The sequence below is a fragment of the Microtus ochrogaster genome, unplaced genomic scaffold (genome assembly GCF_000317375.1).
Source record: "Microtus ochrogaster isolate Prairie Vole_2 unplaced genomic scaffold, MicOch1.0 UNK126, whole genome shotgun sequence".
NCBI lineage: Eukaryota > Metazoa > Chordata > Mammalia > Rodentia > Cricetidae > Microtus > Microtus ochrogaster.
In genome coordinates, this window is record NW_004949224.1 from 6,507 (window position 1) to 32,071 (window position 25,565).

Consider the following 25,565-nt stretch of genomic DNA (forward strand, 5'->3'; position numbering starts at 1 on the left):
GTCAAAGGACTTTCTGATGTGCTGGGGTTGTAATTTCAGGCAGCTTAAATCCATAGTGTAAGAGTTCTCTTCACTGAAATCAGTCTCATTATTCAGGAAGTTTATTCCACTTCAAAGTCTGCAAGTGAGACGTGAATCTTTCCATAGACTTTCACCATGAAAGGAAATGTGTGGACACAACCACAGCACAGAAAGAGAGAGCGAGCAAATAAACCACAAGATATATCTAAGAATATTGGCTAGAAGCAAGTTTGTCACCTAACAAACTGTACAAATATCGATGCAGTGTAGTTTCAGGTTGCAATATGGTGCCTGGCGAGGTGTTTGTACTTACTCTTGTCTACGGAGCTGTATTAATGGGAGGGTAGACACTTCTTCAATTCCTTCAGTTGGTGTTTGTTTTCATGAACTGGAAGTCTAACCACAGGTCTACCACGGAGCTATATCCACAAGTAGACAAGGTTGAGGTAAAGTTTTAGAGAAGTCAAGGAAAACAATATGCAGAGTAGAATAAGGAAGTTGAAGCTAGTCCTGAAATCTGTGGAGAAGTACTGAATGTTTGATAAAATGAAGATTTGAATACCTTGACTTGAACTCATCATTACCCTCAATTTTGGAGCAGCCTCTGTTGTGTTTCAGTCATCTGTTTACTCCATCATGTATTTTAGAGGCATCATCGGCTTCTTGAGTGAAGGGTGATTTATGTGACAGGGGCTTCTCCCCATGATACAGTTCCACCCATTTAAATAGCTTCCCACGTTCCTTGTTCCCATTCCCAAGCAGAAACTACTGCTTTAGATTGCCTCTACCTTTCCTTTACTTCATGGATATACACTCATACAGTGTGTTCTCTGTGTCAGTGCCCTAGTTGCCTGTTGGTCTTAATAATAAAAACCCGGAGTCAGATATTGGGGTGATTGCTAAAGGCTCAGAGAGGCAGTGCATCCAGCCGCTAGTGAGACCTTTTACCTCAACCAATGGTCAGTCTGAAGGGACGATCTTGTCCTCAGACATCTGAGACTTTCTCCTGTGACTGCAACTGTCTCCACCCAATCTCAGACTGCACTGAGCTCCTGTCTCCTTCTGCCTTACAACCCTCTCTCCACCCAGCCATATCACTCCTGGCTCCACCTCCCTGTTGCTGGGATTAAAGTTATGTATTCCCAAGTGCTGAGGTCACCTTTGTGTGAGCTCTGTTTCTCTTTTAGACAGATATAATCTTACGTAGCCCAGGGTGACTTTGAGCTAACAGAGAAGTGCCTCTGCCTCCCAAGTCCTGGGATTAAAGGTGTGTGCCACCACTCCCTGGCCTCTAGTGACTTAACTCTGCACTCTGATCTTCAGGCACGCTTTATTTGTTAAAACCTAAACGCTCTCTCATGTGTGAGAACTCTCTCTTGTTGCTGAATCAGCACTTTCAGTCTTTCTGTTTTAACTGAAATTGTTGACTTATGAGGCGAGTATATACTTAATTTCATGAAAATATTTAAACTGTTTTTCTGATTAGGTAAAACAATTTGCATTTCCACAAACACTTTCCAAAACCCCATTTTCTCTATGCTTTCACCAACATTTGCAGTTACAGGATTTAAGGCCAGCCATTCTGTTGGCATGAGTTATAACATCCATGCAGTTTAATTTTCAATGTCTAAAACTGGCTAAGATTTTGGAGCTGCTGTAGACTCCAACCTACTGCATCCATCCACATGAATGGCAAAAGTCCCGCCGATTTGTCATCCTCCAACTCGTCCTGTCTTGTCGTCAGTTCGAAACCAGAATCTGCAAATTGTCCCCAGTTCACCTAGGTAGAGACCTTTCCATCCCCGGACTTGAACACACTCCTGCCATGTCTGCTGTCTTCAGCTACACATCCCCAAAGTCTAAGCTTTCCAAACACGTGAATCTTGTTTCTTGTCACTCTAGTGGGAACATCAGTGACCTCTGTGACCCACGACCTTACCCTGGCAGTGAGAGTCCTTTCCCTGACTCTTGAGTCAGTTTTGGTAAGTCACGTATTTCCTCTCACTATTCACAGTGTATCCATGTAAAGTTGGTTGCAATATCCTCTGATTCACCATAATTTCGCTGCAGCATCTGGTAAGTTGTTCCATCACTCTTTCATTCCTGATGGATGCTTCCGCAAATGTCAGTTTTATCACCTTGTACTGTGTATCACTTTTTGGCTTGGTTGGCTATCTCCTTTTTGACTGTGTTTCCTACTTTTCTCTCTAAATTTCTTCCTTTAACTGTTTTCTTCCTCTTTCTTCCCTATTTAAGCTTGCTGTGTTGTACTTTAAACTCACTAAATTATCAGTCATTCTTTTATTTTTATAAAAACATGAAATCTTGGAAGTTTCATAGACATTGGTTGTACTGTTTCTTTCCTGTTTTGATACTCAACATTTTCATTATTGTTTATTTTTAAATATTTTCTCTTTAAAGCATGCCTTTCTAATTTTGCATAGTTTTTAATTCAACTTTTATATGCCATCACCACCATCTGAATGCAGTTATAAGAAATAATCATATAGCGAATATACCTTTATCAAGGGTCCCTAATGGTAAAGTCATTCAACACTACAGTACAACACCACATTGGCATTTGTACATTCGAAACACAAGCACTGCAACATAGACATCTCTCATGTGCGTCTTTCTAGCTGTGCTCGTTCCTCATACTCCATCTTATCTTAATCAATAGCAACCAATCTGCTGTTCATTAGAATGGCCCTGCCATTTCAAGAATATGTGTGAGTTGCGGTGTACAGACTGTGACATCAGGGGCTGACTTTTTCCTTCCACAGAATTCTCTTGGGGTTTATTGGTGTGTGTTGTGGTATGGATATAAAATATTCCTTGGAGGCTCATGTGCTGAAAATTTGGTCCTTCAATGTACAGAAATACTGCATCTTAAAAAGGGTGGGAATCATCCAGACTCCGACAGAATACATGAATTAATCCATGGATAGAATTGTGGTTTGATAGCTATATTGGAAAGTGGTAGGAACTAAATGAAGTGGCCTAGTTACAGGAAGAGTGTTAGTAGAGGCATGCTTTGATGAGTTTGTTTAATCTACCAGACTCTTCCTCTCTGACTCCCTCTCCCTCTCTGCTTCCTGACTGACATGGAGTAGGCAGGTGTTTCCCACTGTGCCTTTCTTCCATTATATTTCTGACCTGACTTTGCTAAACTCGACCATCTCCAGTTCCACCTTTTCTTTTGCAAGTGACATAATTTTGTTCTGTGCTATTTCACTATCATTGCTTACAGTTTCGGAGATAAAGGACTACTCTTATCATCATGGCAGGGAACAGTGCCTGAGAGCTACATTGTGATATGAAGGCCAAGATAGAGACCCTGAGCTTGGCATGAGCTCTGGAAACCATGCCCATTAACAAAGCCCACTCCCATTAACACTGTCCCTCCAACAAGGCCACACCTTCGAATCTTCCTAATCTTTCTCAAATACCCATGATGACCAAGCATTCAAATATATGGGCTTATGGAGCCATTCTTATTCAAACCACCGCAGCCTCTATTATTTTGAAATATGTCCTTCATATCCCTTGTCTCTCCTGTACTTTTATCATGGAAGTGGTGTTGGATTTTGTCATTGGTCTTTTCTACATCTGAAATGATCACGTGTTTGCCTTTCAATCTATTTATATGGTGGGTTACATATTTCTATTTATATATATTAAGACATCCCTGAATCTTAATATCTTAATATTTGAGAGAAAATGATGCCAACTTGATCATGGTTGATGACCTATTTTGTGTGCTTGGATTTTGTTTGCAGCTCTTTTACAGAGAATGTTTGCAACTCTGTTCATAATGGAAATCAGTCTGCAATTCTCTTTCTTTACCGCATCTTTATGTGATGTAGGTATCAGGGTAACTGTGGACTTGTATAAGGAATTGGGAAATGTTCCTAGTTTCTATTCTGAGAAATAATTTAAGGAGGTTGGTGTTAGTTCTTTCTTTGAAATTCTGCAGAATTCTGCATTATAACCATCTGGCCCTGGACCTGTTTTGGTTGGGAGATTTAACTACTGCTTCTATTTCATTAGGGCTTATACGCCTGCTTAAATCACTTGTTTTATCTTTATTTAACTCTGATATTTGATATATATCAAGAAAATTATCCATTTCTTTAGATTTTTTTTCAGTTTGGTGGAGAATAGGCTTTTAAAGTATGTTCATATGATTAACTGAATTCCATATCTGAAGTTATGTCTCCCTTTTGTCCCTAAATTTTTTAATTAGGATGTTTTCTCTGTGTCATTTAGTTAATTTGGATAAGGGTTTGTCTATATTATTGATTTTCTCAAAAAATTGATTTCGTGTTTTACTGTTTGTTTATTATTTGTTTACTTGCTTCTATTTTACTGATTTCATCACTGAGTTTAACTATTTCTTGCCATTTACTCCTTTTGGGTGATTTCTTCTTTCTGTTCTAGAGCTTTCATATGTGCTAATAAATGCTAAAATAAAATCTTTCAATTTTTTATGTAAGCCTTCGTTGTTTCCATAACTTTGAGTATGTTCTGTTTTCATTTCATTCTAAAAACTTTTTAATTCCTTTTTAAATTTCTGTCTTGACCCATTTTTCATTCAGTAGAGAGTTGTTCAGTTTCCATGAGCTTGTAAGCTTTCTGTTGCTGATATGCAGCTTTAATCTATGGTGGTCAGATAGGATGTAGGGTGAAATTTGCTTTGTGTCTGAGTCTGCAGTCAGTTTTGGAGAACGTTCCACGAGGTGTTTCAGAGAAGGTGTACTGTTTTCATTTGTATTAAATGTTCTGTAAATATCTATGGTGTTCGTTTGGTTTAAGATGTTAGTTATCTCCAACTTTTCTTTGTTTAGTTTTTGTCTTGGTGAAATTTGGGTACTGAGTTCACCCACTCTCAGTGTGAGAAACAATATGTGATTTTAGTTCTGTGGTGTTTCTTTTATAAACTTTGCTGCCCTTGTTTTTGATATGTAGATTTACAACGTCCTTTTGGTAGAATTTTTTTTTTCTTTGATGAGTATCTAGTGTTCTTCCCTATCTCTACTTAATAGTTGTGGTTTGAAGTTTATTTTTTTTCAGTCCTTAAATGGTTACACCAGCTTAATCCTTGGGTCTATTTATTTGAAATATCTTTTTACATTTTTCTACTCTGAAGTAATGTTTTATCCTTGATGTTAAGGTATATTTCCTGGACACAGAAGAATTAATCTGTTTTTTCTATCTGCTATGTTAGTCTATATCTTTTTATTGGAAAATTGAGATCATTGATACTGAGTCATCTATAAATATTATTTGGTGGTTTCCCTTTGTGCTGGCTAGTGCTACATCAATTTGACACAAACTGGAATCATCATGGGTGAAAGAGCCTTGATTGAGAAAATGCCTCCATAAGATGAGGTTCTAGGTAAACCTACGGGACATTTTCTTGATTAATGATTAATGATGGAGGTTCTAGTCCATTATAGATGGTGCCACCCTAGGTTGGCGGTTCTAGGTCCTATAAACAAACAGGCTGAGCAAGTCATGAGAAGCAAGCTATTAGGCAACACTCCTCTATGGCCTATGAATCAGTTTCTGCCTCCAGGTCCCTGATTTGTATTAGTTCCTGTCTGACTTCTTTCATTGCTCAACAGTGATGGGGAAATGTAACTCAAAAACCTTCTTCCTCAAGCCAGGCGATGGTGGCGCATGCCTTTAATCCCAGCACTCTGGAGGCAGAGGCAGGCGGATCTCTGTGAGTTTGAGGCCAGCCTGGTCTACAAGAGCTAGTTCCAGGACAGGAACCAAAAGCTAGGGAGAAACCCTGTCTCGAAAATAAAAAAAAAAAAAAAAAAAAAAAAAAAACCACCTTTTTCCTCCCCAAGTTGTTTTAGACATGGTGCTTCATCCCATCAATTACAGCACCAACTAAATCACCACTATGTTGTTGTTCTGGTGTGGTATCTCCCCTCCCTGTTTTAATTTGCTGGTCCGAGACGATTATTTCTTGGGTCTTCTTGGGTGTGGTCAACCTCTTCAGGTTAATCACCTTTCAGCACCTTCTGTAGAATTGGATTTGTGGATAGATGCTGCTTATGTTTGGTTTGTATTGGAATGTTTTCCTCCATCTCTTATTATTGAATGTTTTGCTGGTAATAGCAGTCTGGGCTGGCATCTGTGATCTCTAAGTACTTCCGGCTTTGAGAGTCTCCGTTGAAAACTGTAATGTTATGTTAAAAAGGTCTGTCTTCATATGCTACTTGATGTTTCTCCCTTGAAGCTTTGACACTCTTCCTTTATTGTGTACACCTACTGTTTTGATTATTTTATGTCATGGGGAATTTCTTTTCTGATCTAGTCTACTCGGTGTTCTGTGTGCTTCTTATACTTCGATAGATAACTCTTTCTTTAGGTTAGGGAAATTTTTTTTTCTATGGTTTTTGTTGAAAATATTTTCTGTTCCTTTTTCTGCATTTCTTTTCCTTCCTCCATTCTTATTATTCATAGTTTTAGTCTTTTCACAGTGTGCCAGATTTCCTAGATGTTTTGTGCCCGGATTTTTTTGATTTTTTTCTTTTTTTTTTTTTTGTATTTAACATTCCCTTTGATCAAGGTATTGATTTCTTCTATCCCTTTGACCAAGGTATTGATTTCTTCTATCTTGTCTTCTGTGCTTGAGAGTTTCTCTTCCATTTTTTAGTATTCTATTGGTGAAACTTTCCTTTGAGCTTTCTGCATGAATTCCTAAACTTTTCATTTCCAATTTTGCCTCAGTTTGGGTTTTCTTTAATGATTCCATTTCCACATTCTCTTCATTCCACTGTTTGTGTTTTCATGGATTTCTTTAAGGGATTTTTTTCATCTCTTCTTTAAGGAGCTTGAGCATATTCATAGATGTCCTGTCTTGTGCATCAGCTGTATTTTATTTCTCAAGGGCTCCTGTTGATGGGTTGATGGGCTCTAGCGGAGGCATGTTGTCCCAGCTATTATTGGTTGTGTTTTTATGCTGGTGTCATGACATCTGAATTTAGGATCATTGTAATTCTAGCCGCTGATAGCTGGTCTTACCTTTGTTGAGAGGGTTTTGTTCTTGGTTTTCCATTGTTCTCTCAGATTCTTAGGAGAGTGTGGTTTGCCTGGTAGGGTATATTCCTGAAATCCAGGTATGGCCACTCACTCAAGTCCTGAGTAAAACTTGTTTCTAGGTATTGGGGAGCTGACTCTAAGGGATGTGAATGAGTTAGAGGGGTGGGGCTGTGGGAGCACATCAAGGGAGGAAAGCTGGGTGTGCCACCAAGATCTATGCAGACCTTGGAAATGGGGCAGAGGAAGGAGAGGCCACAAGTTGTCTGCTACAAAGATGAGGTTAAGACTGGAGAATTCTAACTGAAGAAGAGGAGGGAGAGTGACATTACCTACCTGATTTTCTGGCCACATGGCCAGGAGGTTTCCAGGGAGTGCCTGTGGGTGGTGGCTGGGACATAGGGCTGAAGCAGTAGAGGAAGGCTGTAGGAAAAAATCTGCATGATCACTGGGAATGGGGACAAAGAGGAAGGGGGGTTGCAGTGAATGGTTTGCTATAAAGTTCTCTTTATCTCTCCTGGTTAGTTTGAATTTGAAATATTTAAGAGATGTGAAAAATCCCTGTGTTGATTTATTGATCTACTGCAACTTCCATTTCCTTGGAAGATGAATTTCTAATCTTTGACTCTCAGTTTTTAGATGTCTTTCTTACTTTTAAAGTTAGAGTTTCTATTGCTGGGAAGAGGCACCATGACCTGAGCAACTCTTATGAAGGAAAACATTTAACTGGATGGTTTATGGTTCAGGGGTTCAGTCCCTTATCCTTCACTACCCTGACTCTTCTTATTCATGGAAATTTCTAGCCTGTCATCACTCCCTGGAGTGACCACTGTCACTACTCTTTGCTTTAGTCAAATGAATGCATATAAACATCTCTTTGTGGTTTTAATTTACATATTCCTGATGGTTAATTATGTTTAACATTTTCCAACATGTATATTTGCCATTTATGCTTTCAGCAGTAATATCTTTCTCTCCTTTTCTTAGTTTTCTACTTGTATATTTTTTTCACTTATGAGTTTTAAGTGTTTAGTATATATACAACTCCTTCATGTAGTTTGAACACAAATATTTCTCTCTACAGCTTGTTTTCTGATTATCTTTATGTTGTCTTTAATTTTGGTTAAGTTAAACTGATTAGCTTTTTCATTATTAATAATGCTTTTGATGCCAGGACAGGAATTTTTGAGTATTTCTAGATGATGATTTTCTTGTATACATTTTCATAATATTGTTTTGTATTATATATGCAAAGCCATGACCCATTCCAAATTCACTTTGTGTATAAGATGGATTTCCCATTATGCTAGCATCCATTTTTTGAAACAACTGTCCTAGACTCTGCCACAGAATCAACTTTTGAATGTTTCTCAAGTATCATTTGGGTATATTTGCATGAGTCTATTTCTGGGAACTTAATATAGTGATATATTTGTCTCTTCACTAATAGCACAGACCTTAAATAATTGTAACTGTCAAAATGTCTTGGAAGATTTTCCCCATCTTATTCTTTAACCTATCCTACTGTATCCTTTGATTTTTTCATATAAATTTTATAATAATACAAAGAATACCGTCTACTCATAAAACTATTGAAATTTTGATAAAAAATGTTTTCAACCTTTTTTGAAAAATTATGTGCATTAGATGGCCCTGATTCATCTTGGGGGCTTCAAAACAAAAAGAATAGACATGAGCATGAAAAAAAGACTTGTGGGGAGCAGGGAAAATGGACAGAGTGTTAGGAAGTGGGAAGTATATACATGAAACTGTAAGATAAACAACCAAAAATAGCATGAGAAACTGAATGTAAAATAAAAAATTAAATATGGAATAAGTGTGTGTGTGTATGTGCATGCATGTGCATGCGTGTGTGGAAACATGTTACACAAGGCATGTAGAAAACAACTTTTTGGAATTGGTTGTCTCTTTCCATCACGGGTCAAGAAGCAGAGTGGTATAGGAAGTTCTTCTGTTCATGTGTTGCTTTTATTGGTTAATGAATAAAGAAACTTCTTTGGACATGATAGGGCAGAACTTGGGTAGGCAGAGAAGATAGAACTGAATGCTGGGAAGTAGGGCAGAGTGAGAGAAGCCATGGATCCTCTGCCTGTTGGATGCCAGTTAGAATCTCCGGTAAGCCACAGCCACGTGGTGATACACAGATTAATGGAGATGGGTTAAACTAATATGTAAGAGTTAGCCAATAAGAAGTTAGAGCTAATGGCCAAGCAGTGTTTTAATTAATAGAGTTTTTGTGTGGTTATTTTTGGTGTAAGCTAGCCGGTCGACCAGAACAGACAAGCGGCCCTCTCCCTATGTAACAGCAGAGAGTAACAAACACTTGTGTGTCATGGAATAATCTTCTTGTACACTGTAAAGATGTGTCTTTGCCAAGGTGCCTTCTGATTAGTTGAATAAAGGGCTAAGTGGCCAATAGCCAGGCAGGTAGAGGTTAAGCGGGACTTGTGGACAAAAAGAGAGACTGGGGATGGAAAAAGGCAGAGTCATGAGTCACATGCAGAGAAAGCAGGAGATGAACATGCCAGGTTGAAAAAATGTACCACCACATGGTAGAGCATTGATTAGAAATATGGATTAATTTAATATGTAAGTGCTGGTCAGCAACAAGCCTAAGCTATCAGTAGAGCATTTATAAGTAATAATAAGTGTCTAGGTGGTGATTAGGGGACCAGTGGTCTAGATAAAGCCCCACCTACATTTGTTCTTACCTCGCTTTCTCCTTATTCAGTCCTAAATTCTAGCCCTTCGAATAGCACCACTCATATTTAAATTGAATTTTTCTATCTCAAGTAACCCAATGTAGACAATCTCCCACAGAAATACCTCTCGTAGGCAATATCCTATTGCTATAGAAAGACACCATGATCCTGAAAACTCTTATAAAGAAGAGCATTTAATTAGGACTGGCTCGCAGTTTCTGATGTTTTTCTGATGTCTTTATCAGAATGGCAGGAAGCACAGTGACATGTAGGCAAACATGGTGCTGGAGAAGGAGCTAAGAGTTATCAAGTCCTCAGGCAGCAGGAAGAGAGAATTAGTGTATTAGTCAGGACTCTCTAGAGCTTATAGAATGACTACAGAGCTTATAGAATGACTCTGTGTGTGTGTTGTGTATATACGTGTGTATGTGTGTATGCATGCAAATATGTACAGATATGCAAATATGAAAAGTATTATATATTACTTAGTCTGTATAGCTTTACAGACTAAAGCTCAGCTGAACAGAAAGTCTAAGAATCCAGGAGCTGCTCAGTCCACAAGACACAAGGATGTCTCAGCTAGTCTTCCAGTACAGGCCATAATCTCAAAGAAGTAGGCATTAATATACCAGTGAAGGAAAGAATGTGCTGGCAAGATGAGGGCAAGCAAGCAAAAAATGCAAGCTTCCTTCTTTTATCCCCTTATATAGACATCCAGCAGTCATAATCCAGATTAAGGTGTCATCCTGTCTCAAGATCCATATCAAAGGCATGTGTCTTCCTACCACAAAGATCTGGACTAAAAAAGTGGGTTCACTCTACTTCAAACCAAGCAAGAAAAAAAAAAAAACTCTCACAGGTGTAGTTGATTGTACATTTATTCATCATTTCATTGTAGTTACTTTTAAGATTACAATCTATTACTTGATTGTAGTTTATTCAAGATGAAGTTAAGTTGACAACCAATAATAATAGCCATTGCACTGGGCTTGGCTTGAGCTTTAAAAAAATCTCAAAGACTACCCTTAGTGATATTCTTCCTCAGCAATCCTTTCAAATAGCACCATTCCCTAAGCATTCAAATATATGCACGTATGGGGTTATTCTTATTCAAATCACCACAATGCCCAAAGATTTGTTTCTATAGTGATTCTAAAATCCATCAGTTGACAATCACATGCACCCGTCAGTGCACACACATAAAATATACACCCAAAGGCACGAAATAAATACATTAAAATCTTAAGGATTATATTGTGATTGGCAAACGTTCAATATGATTTCAATTATTTTAAATTTGTTGAAGTTTGTCTTATAGTTTAGGAAATGGAAAATCTTGACTATTAAGAAATGGTATTTTGTGGTTCTTAGATTATTATATAAAAGCAGTTTACAGCCTATTGGTTGATGGTAATCTTAAATTTTTCTATATGTTTTCTATTGTTGTTAACTATTGTATCTACTATTAAGGCAAATAAATATATTGAAGCCTCTAGTTATAAATGTAGATTTGCTTAAAATTGTAAAATCCCAACAGTGTTCACATCACACATTTTGCAACAATTTTGTCTGGTGCAAATACCTTCAGCATTTATGTGACATCTTGCTGGGTAACCTTTTATCAATGTATAATATCCTTGTCCCTGATTATTTTCTTCATTCTGTTATCATGTTTTCTGCTTTGTCTGTAGTTTGTTGATATAACTACTTCTGTGTTTGATTGAATGATATAGATCTATATATACTTTTACTTTTTACTCATATCATATTTCAACTGGGTGTCATATAAACAGGATTCAGTATAGCCATGTTTATAATCCAAGCTACTAATTCTGTGTTTTTAATTTCTGTTTACAAACAGTTATATTAAAAGTGATTATTGACATGTTAGGACTTAATCCTGCCTCTGTGCTTTCTCTAGTCTCTATTTTTTTTTTGTCCATCTTATCTGTCTGTCTTCTTTTCAGCTACTGGACAGTTTTTCTATAATAACATTTATATGAATATTTTGATGAATTATTTAATAGCTTTTTAAATGTTTATTTAGATATTTTACCATATATGCACAAATTATGACCATCTAATAACATCCTTTTGCTAATTAAAGTGCTGGAACCTAAATGCACCCGATCTTATCTTGTCCGAAATGTTGAAATCTACCTCTTTTTCTGTGTTCATATTTTGGGTCTATCCAATGGGATTGAACAATAGAAAAGGTTCTCAGTCAATGGCATATACTTGCTCTAACCAGAAAGATGTAGACAAGTAATTACATCTGACCACAGCTAACTGTCAATTATCTTGGTAATCTACCCTGAAATTTATGTTTTCTGAGTAGATAGCACAAAATATCAGAATATTTTACCAATGGGAAACCCAATTAATGTCTCCAAATATTACGTATTTTATGTCTATCATGAATCATTAGTTACTATTTGATTATTCTACTCTTTTCTGACTATGCTTAACACTCATATGTTGTTTCGTTTGTCTGTATCACATCAAGTTGAACAAACTATACTTAGCTCTACACTTAGCTTCAGATATTTCTTTTCTTCTATATACCAGATTTGAACATTTTTAATAATACAGAAAATACACATTATAGTTGACAACCATATAAAGGATGATCTATGAATGGAAGTATCCCCATATACTACATATATACAGCAAATCAAATAAAGAGAGCCGCCAATGATGTGCACAGTTCATATGAAAGTGCTGGGCATTTGTATCTGGTGGCTTTTCTCTTGGTTGACATAAAATAAACTGGTCTCAGAACTTTTTCAAATGTTGTGACATATGCATATTTTACCTACTTAAAAACGGCATGTTTCACGTTTTCACTTATAAACTCCAACCTCATGTTTCTTCTTCTCCATACAGCTATCAGAATGGCAGAGAAACTCAACCTTCCAGAAAATACAGATGACTGGACTAAAGAGGACGTAAACCTGTGGTTACAAAGCCATAAGATTGACCAAAAGCACAGGGAAACCTTGATGGCACAAGACGTGAGTGGAGCAGTCTTGAAGTGGTTAAATAAAAACAATCTTGTTGAAATGGGCCTAACCCATGGACCAGCTATCCAAATAGAAGAGCTGTTCAAAGAATTGCAGAAAACATCTTCAAAACATTCTACTCAGACATCTAAGGGGAAAAAGGGTAGTAAAATAACTCCTAAAACACAGACAGAAAGTAGAGAGACTTCAAAGCAAAACCAAAGGGGTAAGGGGAATGCAGATAAGGCTGATACCTCTGCAGTGAGGCCAGAGACTAAAGGGTCTAAATCAGAAAAAAATAAGCTGGTGGAAGACAAGACAGAGCGACAGGGTGAACAGTCACCTCCAGGACCAACATGCGTTGCATACCCTTTCAACGAATTCAGTAATCCGTATCGTTACAAATTACATTTCATCCTACAGCCTGAAACAGGGCCACTTAATCTCATCGACCCAGTACATGAATTCAAAGCCTTCACAAACACAGAAGCAGCCACAGAAGTGGACATTAAGATGAAATTCAGCAATGAGACTTTCCGGTTTGCTTCAGCCTGTATGAATTCACGTACTAATGGAACCATTCATTTTGGAGTCAAAGACAAGCCCCAAGGAAAAATTGTTGGTGTGGAACTCACCACGGTCACTAAGGACGCCCTAATTGATCACTTCAATCTGATGATAGACAAGTATTTTGAGGTCCATCAGGTTCAACAAGCAAAGAAGTGTATCCGAGAGCCAAGATTTGTGGAAGTTTTATTGCCAAACAGTACTCCATCCAACAGATTTGTTATCGAAGTAGATGTCATTCCACAATACTCTGAATGCAGAAAAGACTTTTTCCAGATCAAAATGCAACATCTTAAGAACCAAACATGGCAACAAAGTTCAAGCTATTCAGTCTTTGTGCGAGATGGGCCCAAAAGTAAGGACATCATAGCGAATAAAGTTGATTTCAAAGCCTTTAAGTTAGATTTAAAAGCAGTGACAGCGTCTAGGAAAGAAGCAGAAGCAAAATGCAAAGTAAAAGCCGACGGAAACAAGAGCGAGGGACAAAAGCTAATTGAACTGTTGACAGGAAACCAGGATCTGTTAGATAACTCATACTATGAATGGTATATACTTGTCACCAATAAATGCCATCCGGAGCAAAACAATCACTTAGACTTCCTGAAGGAAATTAAATGGTTTGCTGTGTTGGAGTTTGATCCTGAATCTGAGAGCAAAGGTGTAGTCAAGGCTTTCAAAAGAAGCCGAGTAGCAAACCTCCACTTCCCAAGCCAATTTATGGAAGGAAAAAGTACATTAAATGAGAGAATTTCCAGTCTGAATCTTTACCACCAACCCAGCTGGATTTTCTGCAATGGCAGGTTAGACCTTGAGAGTGAAAAATACAAACCCTTAGATCCGATACTTGGCAAAGAGAAAGAGCTTCTGAGGTCAGGAAGCTGATTTCATTTCTTACACATGATGACATAATGCCAAAAGGGAGATTCTTGGTAATATTTTTATTACTGTCCCCTGTGGATGACCCCAGAGACCCTCTTATTGAGACTTTCTGTGCTTTCTATCAAGATCTTAAAGGAATGGAAAATATACTGTGTATTTGTGTACACCCAGACATATATCAGATATGGAAAGACCTTCTTGAAGCAAGACTATCAGGACAGCAAGATGAAATATCAAGCCAAAGCATTTCTACTTTAAATATTGCAGAGATAAATGGTACTATTCTTAAGTTAAAATCTTTAACTCAGTCTTCAACGCGATTCTTGCCATCTGTTGGTTCATCTACTGTCCTTCTGAAAAAGGAAGAAGAAGTCATGACTGCCTTGGAAATTCTCTGTGAGAATGAATGTGAAGGTACACTCTTGGAAAAAGACAAAAAGAAATTACTTGAATTCAAAACATCCAAAGAGGAAGACTTCTACAGGGGTGGTAAAGTATCCTGGTGGAACTTCTACTTTTCTTCTGAAAACTATTCTTCATCATTTGTGAAAAGGGATAAATATGCAAAACTTGAAAAGAAAATCCAAGAATGGGCAGATTCTTCTCAACCAGTTTGTGCAAAAATTATCCATCTCTATCATCATCCAGGCTGTGGAGGAACAACTTTGGCCATGCATGTTCTCTGGGAGCTAAGAAAGAAATTCAGATGTGCTGTGCTGAAAAATAAGACAGAAGATTTCTCAGAAATTGGAGAACAGGTGACTAATTTAATCACCTATGGAGCAACGAGCCATCAGGAATACTTACCTGTGCTGCTCCTCGTTGATGATTTTGAGGAACAAGACAACGTCTACCTTCTCCAGGCCTCCATTCAAACTGCTGTTGCCAACAAACACATTCGATATGAGAAGCCTCTGGTGATCATTATAAACTGTACAAGGTCACAAAATCCTGAGAAAAGTGCGAAGCCCCCAGACAGTGTTGCTCTAGTTCACCAACTGTCTGACAAAGAGCAGAGAGCATTTGAGCTTAAATTGAAAGAAATCAAAGAACAGCATGAAAAATTTGAAGATTTTTATTCTTTTATGATTGTGAAAACGAGCTTTAACAGAGAGTATATAGAAAATGTGGTCAGGAACATTCTGAAAGGGCAAAATGTCACTACCAAGGAAGCAAAGCTCTTTGCTTTCCTGGCTCTTCTTAACACATATGTACCTGACACTACCATTTCCCTCTCACAGTGTGAGCATTTCCTAGGCATCTCAAACAAGAAGGCTTTCTGGGGAACAGAAAAGTTTGAAGACAAGATGGGTACCTACTCCACAATTCTAATCAAATCAGAGGTGATAGAATGCGGGAGCTACTATGGAGTGCGCATCATTCACCATGAGATTGCCACTGCCTCACTGGAAGAATTGAAGAGAAGCTACAACTTGAACAAAAGTAAAATCGTGATGGATATGCTCAGAGAAAATTTGTTCTATGACACGGGTATAGGAAAAGACAAGTTTTTCCAAGACATGCAAACACTTTTGCTCACAAGACAGCGTGATGAGCATGAAGGTGAGACAAGAAACTTGTTCTCCCCATTCATCGAAGCATTACATAAAGAAGAAGGAAATGATGCAGTTAAAGATGTATTACTTGAAGCTAATTGTAGGTTCCACCCCAATGCATTCATTTGCCAAGCCTTAGCAAGACATTTCTATCTTAAAGAGAAGGACTTTACAAATGCTCTCTTTTGGGCAAAACAAGCAAGAAAGATACAGCCTGATAATTCCTACATCTCAGATACACTAGGTCAAGTCTACAAAAGTAAAATAAGATGGTGGATAGTTGACAATGCAAGAAATGGGACTATCTCAGTTGATGATCTAACTGACCTGTTAGATTTAGCTGTGCATGCATCCAATGCTTTCAAAGATTCTCAACACCAAACTGAAGATAGAGAATATGAAGGGAAAGAAAGGATGTATCAGAAGTCTAAAAGGAGGTATGATACTTACAACATAGCTGGCTATCAAGGAGAGATAGAAGTGGGACTCTACACTATCCAGATCCTCCAACTCATTCCTTTCTTTGACAATAAAAATGAACTATCTAAACGAGATATGATCAACTTTATATCAGGAAAATGTGATATCCCGGGAAATCTAAATGAATTTAAGTCAGCACTCAAGAATTTTATTCCTTATCTAACTAACCTGCAGTCTTCTTTGAAGAGATCCTTTGACTTTTTTGATGATTATTTTGTTCTTCTAAAACCCAGAAACAATATAAAGCAATATGAAGAAACTAAAAGTCGGAGAAAGGTAGGTTTGTACTTTAAGAGGTATGTAGAAATATTTGGCCCCTTGGAAGAATCACAAAATCAAAACTTTAGATCAAAGCTCAGTCTACCACTTCAAGTAGAAAAGACTCGGAGAAGCCTAGAAGCTTTAAAAGCAGACAAGTTTTCTGGACTCTTAGAATACCTTATCAAAAGTCCAAAAGATGCTGTGGGTTCCATGGAAGACATAGTGAACAAATACACTTCCCTTCTTGAGCAAGGTGTTATCAAAACCCAGCAAAAGGAAAAGCAAAATTTCATCTTGGCCAACATCATCCTCTCTTGTATTAACCCTACCTCCAAATTAGTGCAACCAATTAAAAGACTGAAAGAGCAGCTTCGAGAGATCCTGCAATCAATTGGACTGACTTACCATTTTTTAGAACCTTATTTCCTAGCTTCTCTTTTATTTTGGCCAGAAAACCAAAACCTAGATCAAGATTCTAAACAAATGGAAAAGTATGCTTGGGCACTGGAAAATTCTTTCAGGGGGCAATATAAACGCATGTATCGAACGAAGCAACCGATTGCATATTTCTTTCTTGGGAAAGGCAGCAATAGAAACAGACTTATCCACAAAGGGAAAATTGATGAAAATTTCGAAAAAGTATCTGATATTAATTCTTGGTGGCATAGTGGAAAAGTATGGGAAGAGAAAAAAGTCCAGGATCTTTTGGATCGTTTACAGGGACGAGCTGAAAACAACAATTTATACATAGAGTATGGAATCAACGAAAAAATCACAATACCAATTACACCTGCTCACTTAGGTCAACTTAGAAGTGGGAGGAGCATAGAAAAGGTGTCTTTTTATCTAGGGTTTTCCATCGGAGGTCTTCTTGCTTATGACATTAAAACTGTTTAAGATCTTGAGTTTCTTTATCTAGAAATGTGATTTTAGCATCATCTTTTTTTCTTTAATGTGCGTATAGATATAATTCAGTGATTTTGTGCAGTGGGAATGGGAGTAGTCGAAGAAAACTTCAGGCTATTTCTGTGCAATGGGTACATAGAATCCTTTTCACTTTTCCCTCTGTATAATCATGTTGTCAAGAAATTACTCTAAAGTATCCACAAAATAAAACGAAGCCAAAATTTATAATTTGTTTTGATCATCATAGTCTCACTAGAATCCTGCTGGGAAGAGATTTCCTCCTGCCTCCTACGTAAAATTCATCTCCATAATTTATCAGTTCACTCTTTACTTTTACTTGACAAATACATAGTTATGGTAACCAATGTGATATTTTTAAATATGCATACATTACAAGATGATTAAACTAAATTAAGTTGAAGAATCTGTTGATTCACAAACTTACATCTTGTCTTAAGAATATCTGAAATTTTCCTAGCAGTCCTCTGTGTGTGTTTGCTTCTTTTGTTTTTGTTTTGAATCGGGTTCTCTTTATGTAGCCCTGCCTGTCTTGGAACTCACTAAGTAAACCAGGTTGGCCTCAAACTCACAGAGATTTACCTGCCTCTGCCTTCCAAGTTCTAAGACTAAAGGGGTATGCCATCTTGTCCTATTGAAAGGAGCTGTGGGCTGCATTCCTGCCACCTGGCTCCCAGCCCACCTGGCTAGCTTATGCCCTGAAATAATTACACGGAAACTGTATTCTTTTAAACACTGCTTGGCCCATTAGTTCTAGCCTCTTAATGGCTAGTTCTCACATCTTGCCTAACCCATATTTAGTAATCTGTGTAGCACCAGTCTTACCGGAAAAGATTCAGCATGTCTGACCTGGCGGCTTGCTTCATCGCATCTGCCCTGGAGAGGAGAGGCATGGTGTCTGGCTCAGGAGAGGAGAGGCATGGTGTCTACCTCACTTCCTCTTCCTCCCAGCATTCTGTTCTGTCTACTCCACCACCTAAGAGCTGGCCTATCAAATGGGCCAAGGCAGTTTCTTTATTAACCAATGAAACTATCTCCTCCATCAATGTCCAGCCTAGAATTTTCAATAATGTGCTGCTTTGCTGTTAAGTATAATCATCATACTATAGAATAGAGCCTCTTGTCTACCTTGAGCATCATACCCCTTTACTAGTATCACCTCATTTTCAATACTTTCCTAGTAATTGCCATGTACTCTTTGTCTAGTGCCTTTGTTCCTATGAGTTCATTTTCTTGGGTTCCACATTTATGTGAGATTATAGATTTTTTCATACTTAATTTATTTCATTTCTGAAAGATGGTGATATCTTAAGATTATTATTGGTGAAGATATTTTAATGATGTCTAAAAATAATTCTTCTAAGCAAACACAGTCTCTGTATAGAAGTTAGGTTATCTGGTCATGGTTTTTTTTCTGTGTCAGGTTTCAATGCATTCCGCATAGAATCGCCCCTGCTGAAGTCTTACCTTCACAGCTGATTCTTTTGAGCTCAATATCTTTTGGGTCAAGCACTCTCTCCCTCATGACACACCTTTGGTACACAACAAGCACAAGTGTTTATCTCACCATTGAAAAATGGTGCAGCTGATTTCTAGTTTCAATCTCAAGACGCCTTGTAAATTTAGGGTGATATTCATCAAGCCCTCTCAGAAGGCTGTCTGAATGATTTCTGTGCCTAGATTCCTTTGGTAAACTGAAAAAATTTCTTCAAAAGTACCTCCTCATAAAGGGTTGGAGGTTCAGAAGTCTCATCTATATACATGAAGCTTTAGTTCAGTCTCCAGAGCTAAAATAAATAAAAGATTTTGAGACTGAAGATAGAGTTCAGTGATAAATCACTCACCGCACATTTTCGAGGCACTACGTTCAATCTCCTGTACTGAAATAGTAATATTTTTAAAAGAGCCTCTTTCTAAATTCTGACTTTCTCAATGCCAGCAGTAGGCAAGATACAGACTGTAGGATAAAGCACATATTTTTACAAATATTGTTTTATTTACCCCAACAAGAGTAAGGAGTACCTCTTTTTGAGTTCCTAGTCAGGGGGATCAAAGAGACTGCCAAAATATTATGAGCTGTTGTCATTATGCCTAGCTGTCTGCCAGACATGATCGTAAGGCCCTATTGCTGAAGAAACCACACTTTGTCACAGGGCTTGACTAAATCAAGCTGGTACTGACATGGAAGCCACCTTCCTGATGGCCAGATTCCAAATGAGAAGAGAAATCAGTACTCCCACCCAGCTATAAAGCTTGAGAATCACAATAAAAGTATGACCAACACTACGTCCTCGGTGAAGTGATACAGGCACTTGTATCTTGAGAGTAGCCAATGGCTGTCTAACTTAGTCTAAAACTCACTCTATTGGAGAGAATTCACATGTATAAAGAACCTAGACCCCAGAGAAGACTTCATCACTACCTTCTTTTTTAAAGTAATGTAGTTCCCAACTGCTTTGTAAACACTCGTTTTTGTATACACATAGGTAAGTGCAGCTCTCGCATCTCATCAAAACGCTTCTCTTCCTAACAGGTGGGGGCTATTAGAGCATTCTACAACCTGACAAAATTCAGATAATGACCATGGTGTGGTCCTTTTTTAAATGTGACATATGTAACACAGCCCTTGTACCTAGGGCTCAGAGAACATTGTGGGAGAGGAGATAGAAAGACTTAAGTCAGAGGATCAAGATGACTTTGCAATAATTCTTTGTAGACAGTACAAGGATGTTTCAATCTTGAACTCGGAACAAAAGGGCAGCCTCCACAAGACCCACAAAGACCACACAAATTGACATGCCAACATGGACAGGGAAAAAATTCACAAGGATCCAGCCCTAAGTAAAGAGCTACAGAGAATGAATGACTGTTAAGAAAGGAAGAGCAGAAGTGGTGGTGGTGGTGTTATTGTTTTTGTTTGTTTGTTTATGATTTTCAGGTATGAGATTCCTACCCTAAGCCAAGAGATAAACCTTAAATACATGCAAATAAAGACAACACTAATTGGGCTTAGATATTGTGTGTGTTATATTCTATATCCCAATTCAACCTAACTAGGAAGGCAAAATAATTTCCTAGAAAAAAGTATTGATTGGGTCACCTGTGAAACAACAAAATTAAGTAACTCAATAATCAAACAAATAGATTCAGCAATGCTCCCCAAAGAAATAGCAGCCTGGAAATGGGGCTTAGAAAATATACCATATCAACCACAGAGAATCAACTATAAAAAAAAAAGTCTTTAAAAAAAGAAACAAGAAGCCAGAGGATGGGACTCTGTTACCCCCCCCCCCCGCCAAGAAGTAAGTTCAAAAATAAAAGGACTTTTTAAATGATTAGAAAAAAACTAGGTGTAAATGTCAGAGATCTGGCAAATGAAAGATGCACAGTCTTTTCTCTACCCTCTTGCTTGGGGTCAAACTTGCAACAGTCTGATGGCTTCTCTCACTCTCACAAGAATCTGTTTACTCTCTTTATATATACATAAGATAGGTGTGTGTGTGTGTGTGTGTGTGTGTGTGTGTGATAGATTTACCTTACAAATAATTGGAAGTCTGTCATCAAGATGCGGCATGAAGAAGTATGACTATAGTTAAAAGAAGAAACAGAAATCCATCAAAGAAATGAGAAATAGTCTACTGAGAACTCAAGAACAATGACAACGGGTTTCTGATCCTACTGCACGTACTGGCTTTGTGGGAGCCTAGGCAGTTTGGATGCTCAACTTACTAGACCTGGATGGAGGTAGGGGTTCCTTGGACTTCCCACAGGGCAGGGAACCCGATTGATCTTTGGGCTGACGAGGGAGGGGGACTTGACTGGGGGAGGGGAAGGGAAATGGGAGGCGGTGGCGGAGAAGAGACAGAATTCTTAAATAAATTAATTAATTAAAAAAAGAAATGAGAAATAGTGAAACATAATAAATAATAAAGGCTATAAAGCACTACACAAAAATTTTACACTTGAAATAGAAAGTCAATGGATTGATCAAATAGCAAAATGAAGAAGACAGAAAAATAGGTTGGTGAATTTGAAGAAAGCACACTAGAAAACATTCAGTCTGGGCAACCAAGGAACAAGAAACTGAAAAATGCAGACTCAGGAACCCATGGACAATAAATATACATGTAAGCATATGTAGTTGGATAACAGGTAAATAAATAGATGATAGACATATGGATGTATATTATAGATAGATAGATAGATAGATAGATAGATAGATAGATAGATAGATAGATAGATAGATAATAGATAGATAGATAGATAGATAGATAGATAGATAGATAATAGATTGACAGATGGATGCTAAATATAGATATAAATAGATAATATAGATGATAAATATAGATATATAGATGAGAGACAGACAGATAGATGAGTAGATACATAGAAAATAGATGTTTGTTTGTAGGGAATCTCAGGATGAAGAAATAAAACAGAGCTGAGAGAGTACTTGAAGAAATACTGATTAAAAGTACTCTAAATTTGCCAAAAGGTTAAGAATACCTTAGCCAAATAATTTCAGAGAAAAGCACACCAAGATGCGCTTTCTTTTTAAGGGAACAGCCAGGAACTGGCAAAATTAAATTTTAAGATGACAACAAGAAAAATCAAATTTTAAAAATTGTTATAAAATATCAATAAAACAGATGACCTCTATCATGACTCACGCACAGAAGAGAAAAGACACAAATTATCTAAAACTTTAAAACTACTGGATAAAAACCTAAATGAAACCTTTCAGGGTATAGAAACAGGCAATGATGTGGGGTGCACCTCTAATCTCACCTCTAGTGGGCATGGGCTAGAGATAGGCAAATGATGCATGGAGCCTGATAGCTGACTAGTTTAACCAAAGCATTGAACTCCACATTCAGCTCTGAAATAAGGAGAGTAGTGACTGTGGAAGACACCTAACCTCTGGCCGCCACATATATAAACACGCAAGCACATGCATATACATGTACACATACATGAACATGTATTCACACACAAAAACTCCTAAACTAGCCTCAAATAGTTTTACTTGAGAATTCTACAATATCGAAAAATTTAAGAATTCTAGCTGATGGAGGAAGGTCATTGGTTAAAAAAATAAAGAAACTGCTTGGCTGGCCCTCATAGGTTAGAACATAGGTGGGTGGAGTAAACAAAACAGAATGCTGGGAGGAAGAGGAAGTGAGCTCAGACTCGACAGCTTTGCTCTCTGGAGCAGAGACGCCATGCTCCCCTCTCCCGCGATAGCTCTGCTCTCTGAGGCACACGTGATGAAGCTCCGATCCAGGATGGACATAGGCTAGAATCTTTCCCGGTAAGACTGATGCTACACAGATTATTAGAAATGGGCTAGTCCAGGTGCGAGAGTTAGCCGAGAAGAGGCTAGATATAATGGGCCAAGCAGTATTTAAAAGAATACAATTTGTGTGTTGTTATTTCTGGGCATAAGCTAGCCAGGTGGCCGGGGGTGCTGGGGACGTAGCCCCGCCGCTCATATTACAACATCTAGCTGTTCCTCCAGATCCAGTTCCCAGTCTCATCCCCAACTCTTCAGCAGAACACCCATAACTTTCACTGTACCCCTGTTCCTCACTTGCCAATCTCACTTCTAACCTCCTACACCCTACTCATTGCTTTATCCCAGTCCACAACCCCAGGCACCCCTAGTGAACCCAAGAGCCACTCCTGCTAGAGCAACAACTAGACTGAGGGCAGATCCACACCTCTCATTCTGATCCTCTATATTCTCCAGGCTTAACCCCAGCTCTTTAGCTGAAAACTTGATGCAGTCTCCTTTTCCTCTCCGCCCTTATCCCTACCAGATCACAAAGACCCCTTCATCCATCTTCTTCCCCTACTCCCACCATACCAGAATCCTGGTCTCCAATACCAGCAGGCATTCCCTGTGAACACACCAACTGAACAGGCCAGGGAAACAGGTAAGCTAACTGAAAACCTTTCTCTCCTCCAAACCCAATCCCCAAATCTTATCCTTATCTCTGCAAAAGAACACCTGTTGACACCTTCTTTCTCCCTCTTCCCGTATCTCCTGTGGACTCCACAGACCTTCCACTCCTAAAGTCCTTCCTCCTCCTCATCCTAGCCCCCAGCTGTAACTGGAACTTCCTGTCACTGCTATCAAGGGGGCACGTAGGCTGCTTGTAGCTATTCCCCTCTCCTTCTGTTCCTCTAAATCCAAACTCTAGTCTTATCTGCAGCTCCCTAGCAGACCCATAGAAGACCTTCTCTTCAGTGTATCCTCCATTCTGAGGAGATGAAATACGTAGATCCTAGTTGAACATTCTGCTCTCATCTCTCCTGTTAACTGCTTCAGACCTCTATAAAATCCCTTCCAACCTGCCTATCCCCGTTCCTAAGAGTCAGATCCCAATACCCAAAAATACATTTTATCTGGAAATCCTTTTTGGATCCAAAGGAAATTTCCTACCAGGCAATGCATAGCCATCACACTCTGAAAATGCAGAGAGAAACAGAAACCAAGGAACAAAGACAAACCCAGAAATCAGCATCTATACTTATAATAATTCTAAACCCAGCCTAGTTACCAGCACAAAAAAATACAATCAACAATAGTTAGGACAATATGTCTTTACTAGTGCCCAGCTATCCTACCACAGTAGGCACTGTACAGCCAAAACACAAGAAAAAAACCTTAAAACTACCTGTATGAAGGTTATAAGGGTCCTTAAGTAAAAAGAAATTTAGGAAAACACAGTAAAAGGAATGTATGAAGCTGTTCAAGACCTGAAAAAGGAAATTGTGGAAATTAAAAATTTAGGAATTCAAAAAGGAACTACAGAGGCAAGCTTCACCAACAGAATGCAAAAAGATGGAATAGAGAATCTCAAGTGTTGAAGAAACAATAGAAGTCAAAAAAGGTTAAATCTAAGAAACTCACACAAAGCATCCAGGAAATCTGGGAAACTATAAAAGGACCAAACCTAAGAACAATAGAAATAGAAGAAAAAGAAGATTCTCAGCTCAAAGGACCAGAAAATATTTTCAACAAAATCATAGAAGAAAATTTTCCTAGCCTGAAGAAGGAGATGCCTATAAAGTTAAAAGAAGCTTACAAGACACCAGATAGACTGGACCAGAAAAGAAAATCTCCAAGTCACAAAATAATCTAAACACTAAATGTACAAAACAAAAAAAAAGAATATTAAAATTTCAAAGGAAAAAGACCAAGTAACATATGAAGGCAAAACACATTATTTCTCAGTTGAGACTTTGAAAGCTAGAAGGACCTTAACAGACGTTGTGCAGACTCTAAGAGACCATAGATGCCAACCCAGAATACTATACAAAAAAAATTTTCAATCACCATAGATGGAGAAAGTATTTCATTGTAAAGTCAAATTTAAACACTTTGTTTCTACAAATCCAGTCCTATAGAAGGAAAATTCCTGCCTAAGGAGGTTAACTAAACCCATAAGAAAACAAGGAAAACACAGGAACAAATCATTTCAGACCAGAGAAACCAAAAAAAAAAAAAAGGAAGTACGTGTGCACACACACTACCACCACCACCAACAACAAAATAACAGTAATCAATAATCATTGGTCATTGATATTTCTCAATATCAATGGTCTCCCAGATACAGACTAACAGAATGGATATGAAAATAGGAGTCATTATTCTGCTGCATCCAAGAAATACTCCTCAACATCAAGGACAGACGTCACCTCAGAATAAGGGTTGGAAAAAGATATTCGAAGCAAATGGACCTAAGAAGCAAGCTGGTGCAGGCAGTTTAATAGCTAACAAAATAGACTTCAAACCAAAACCAATCAAGAGACATTACATACTGACCAAGGGAAAATCTACCAAAAGAATACTGCAATTCTTATGAGTTATGCACCAAACAGAAGGGCATCCAAGTTCATAAAAGAACATTACCACAGCTTAAATCACATCTTGACATCACACACTGATAGAGGGAGTCTTCATTACCCCACTTTTAACAATGGACAAGTCATCAAAAAAATAAAAACTAAAAGAGAAATAGTAGAGCTTACAAACATAGCTTACAAATGGACCTAATAAATATTTGTCAAATATTTCATCCAAACAAAAG

At 38.0% G+C, this 25,565-nt stretch overlaps 1 protein-coding gene across 1 annotated transcript in view; it reads left to right on the forward strand.

Annotated features, from left to right (window-relative positions):
- Samd9 (sterile alpha motif domain containing 9) overlaps nt 1-17,768 on the forward strand; it is a 21,067-nt gene extending 3,299 nt beyond the window's left edge. The window contains 2 exon segments of the mRNA XM_005371766.3: nt 12,687-14,207; nt 14,210-17,768. Of these exon segments, the coding sequence (XP_005371823.1) occupies nt 12,695-14,207; nt 14,210-17,442 (4,746 nt within the window). The 5' untranslated portion in view covers nt 12,687-12,694 and the 3' untranslated portion in view covers nt 17,443-17,768.
- The last annotated feature ends 7,797 nt before the right edge of the window (nt 17,769-25,565 follow it).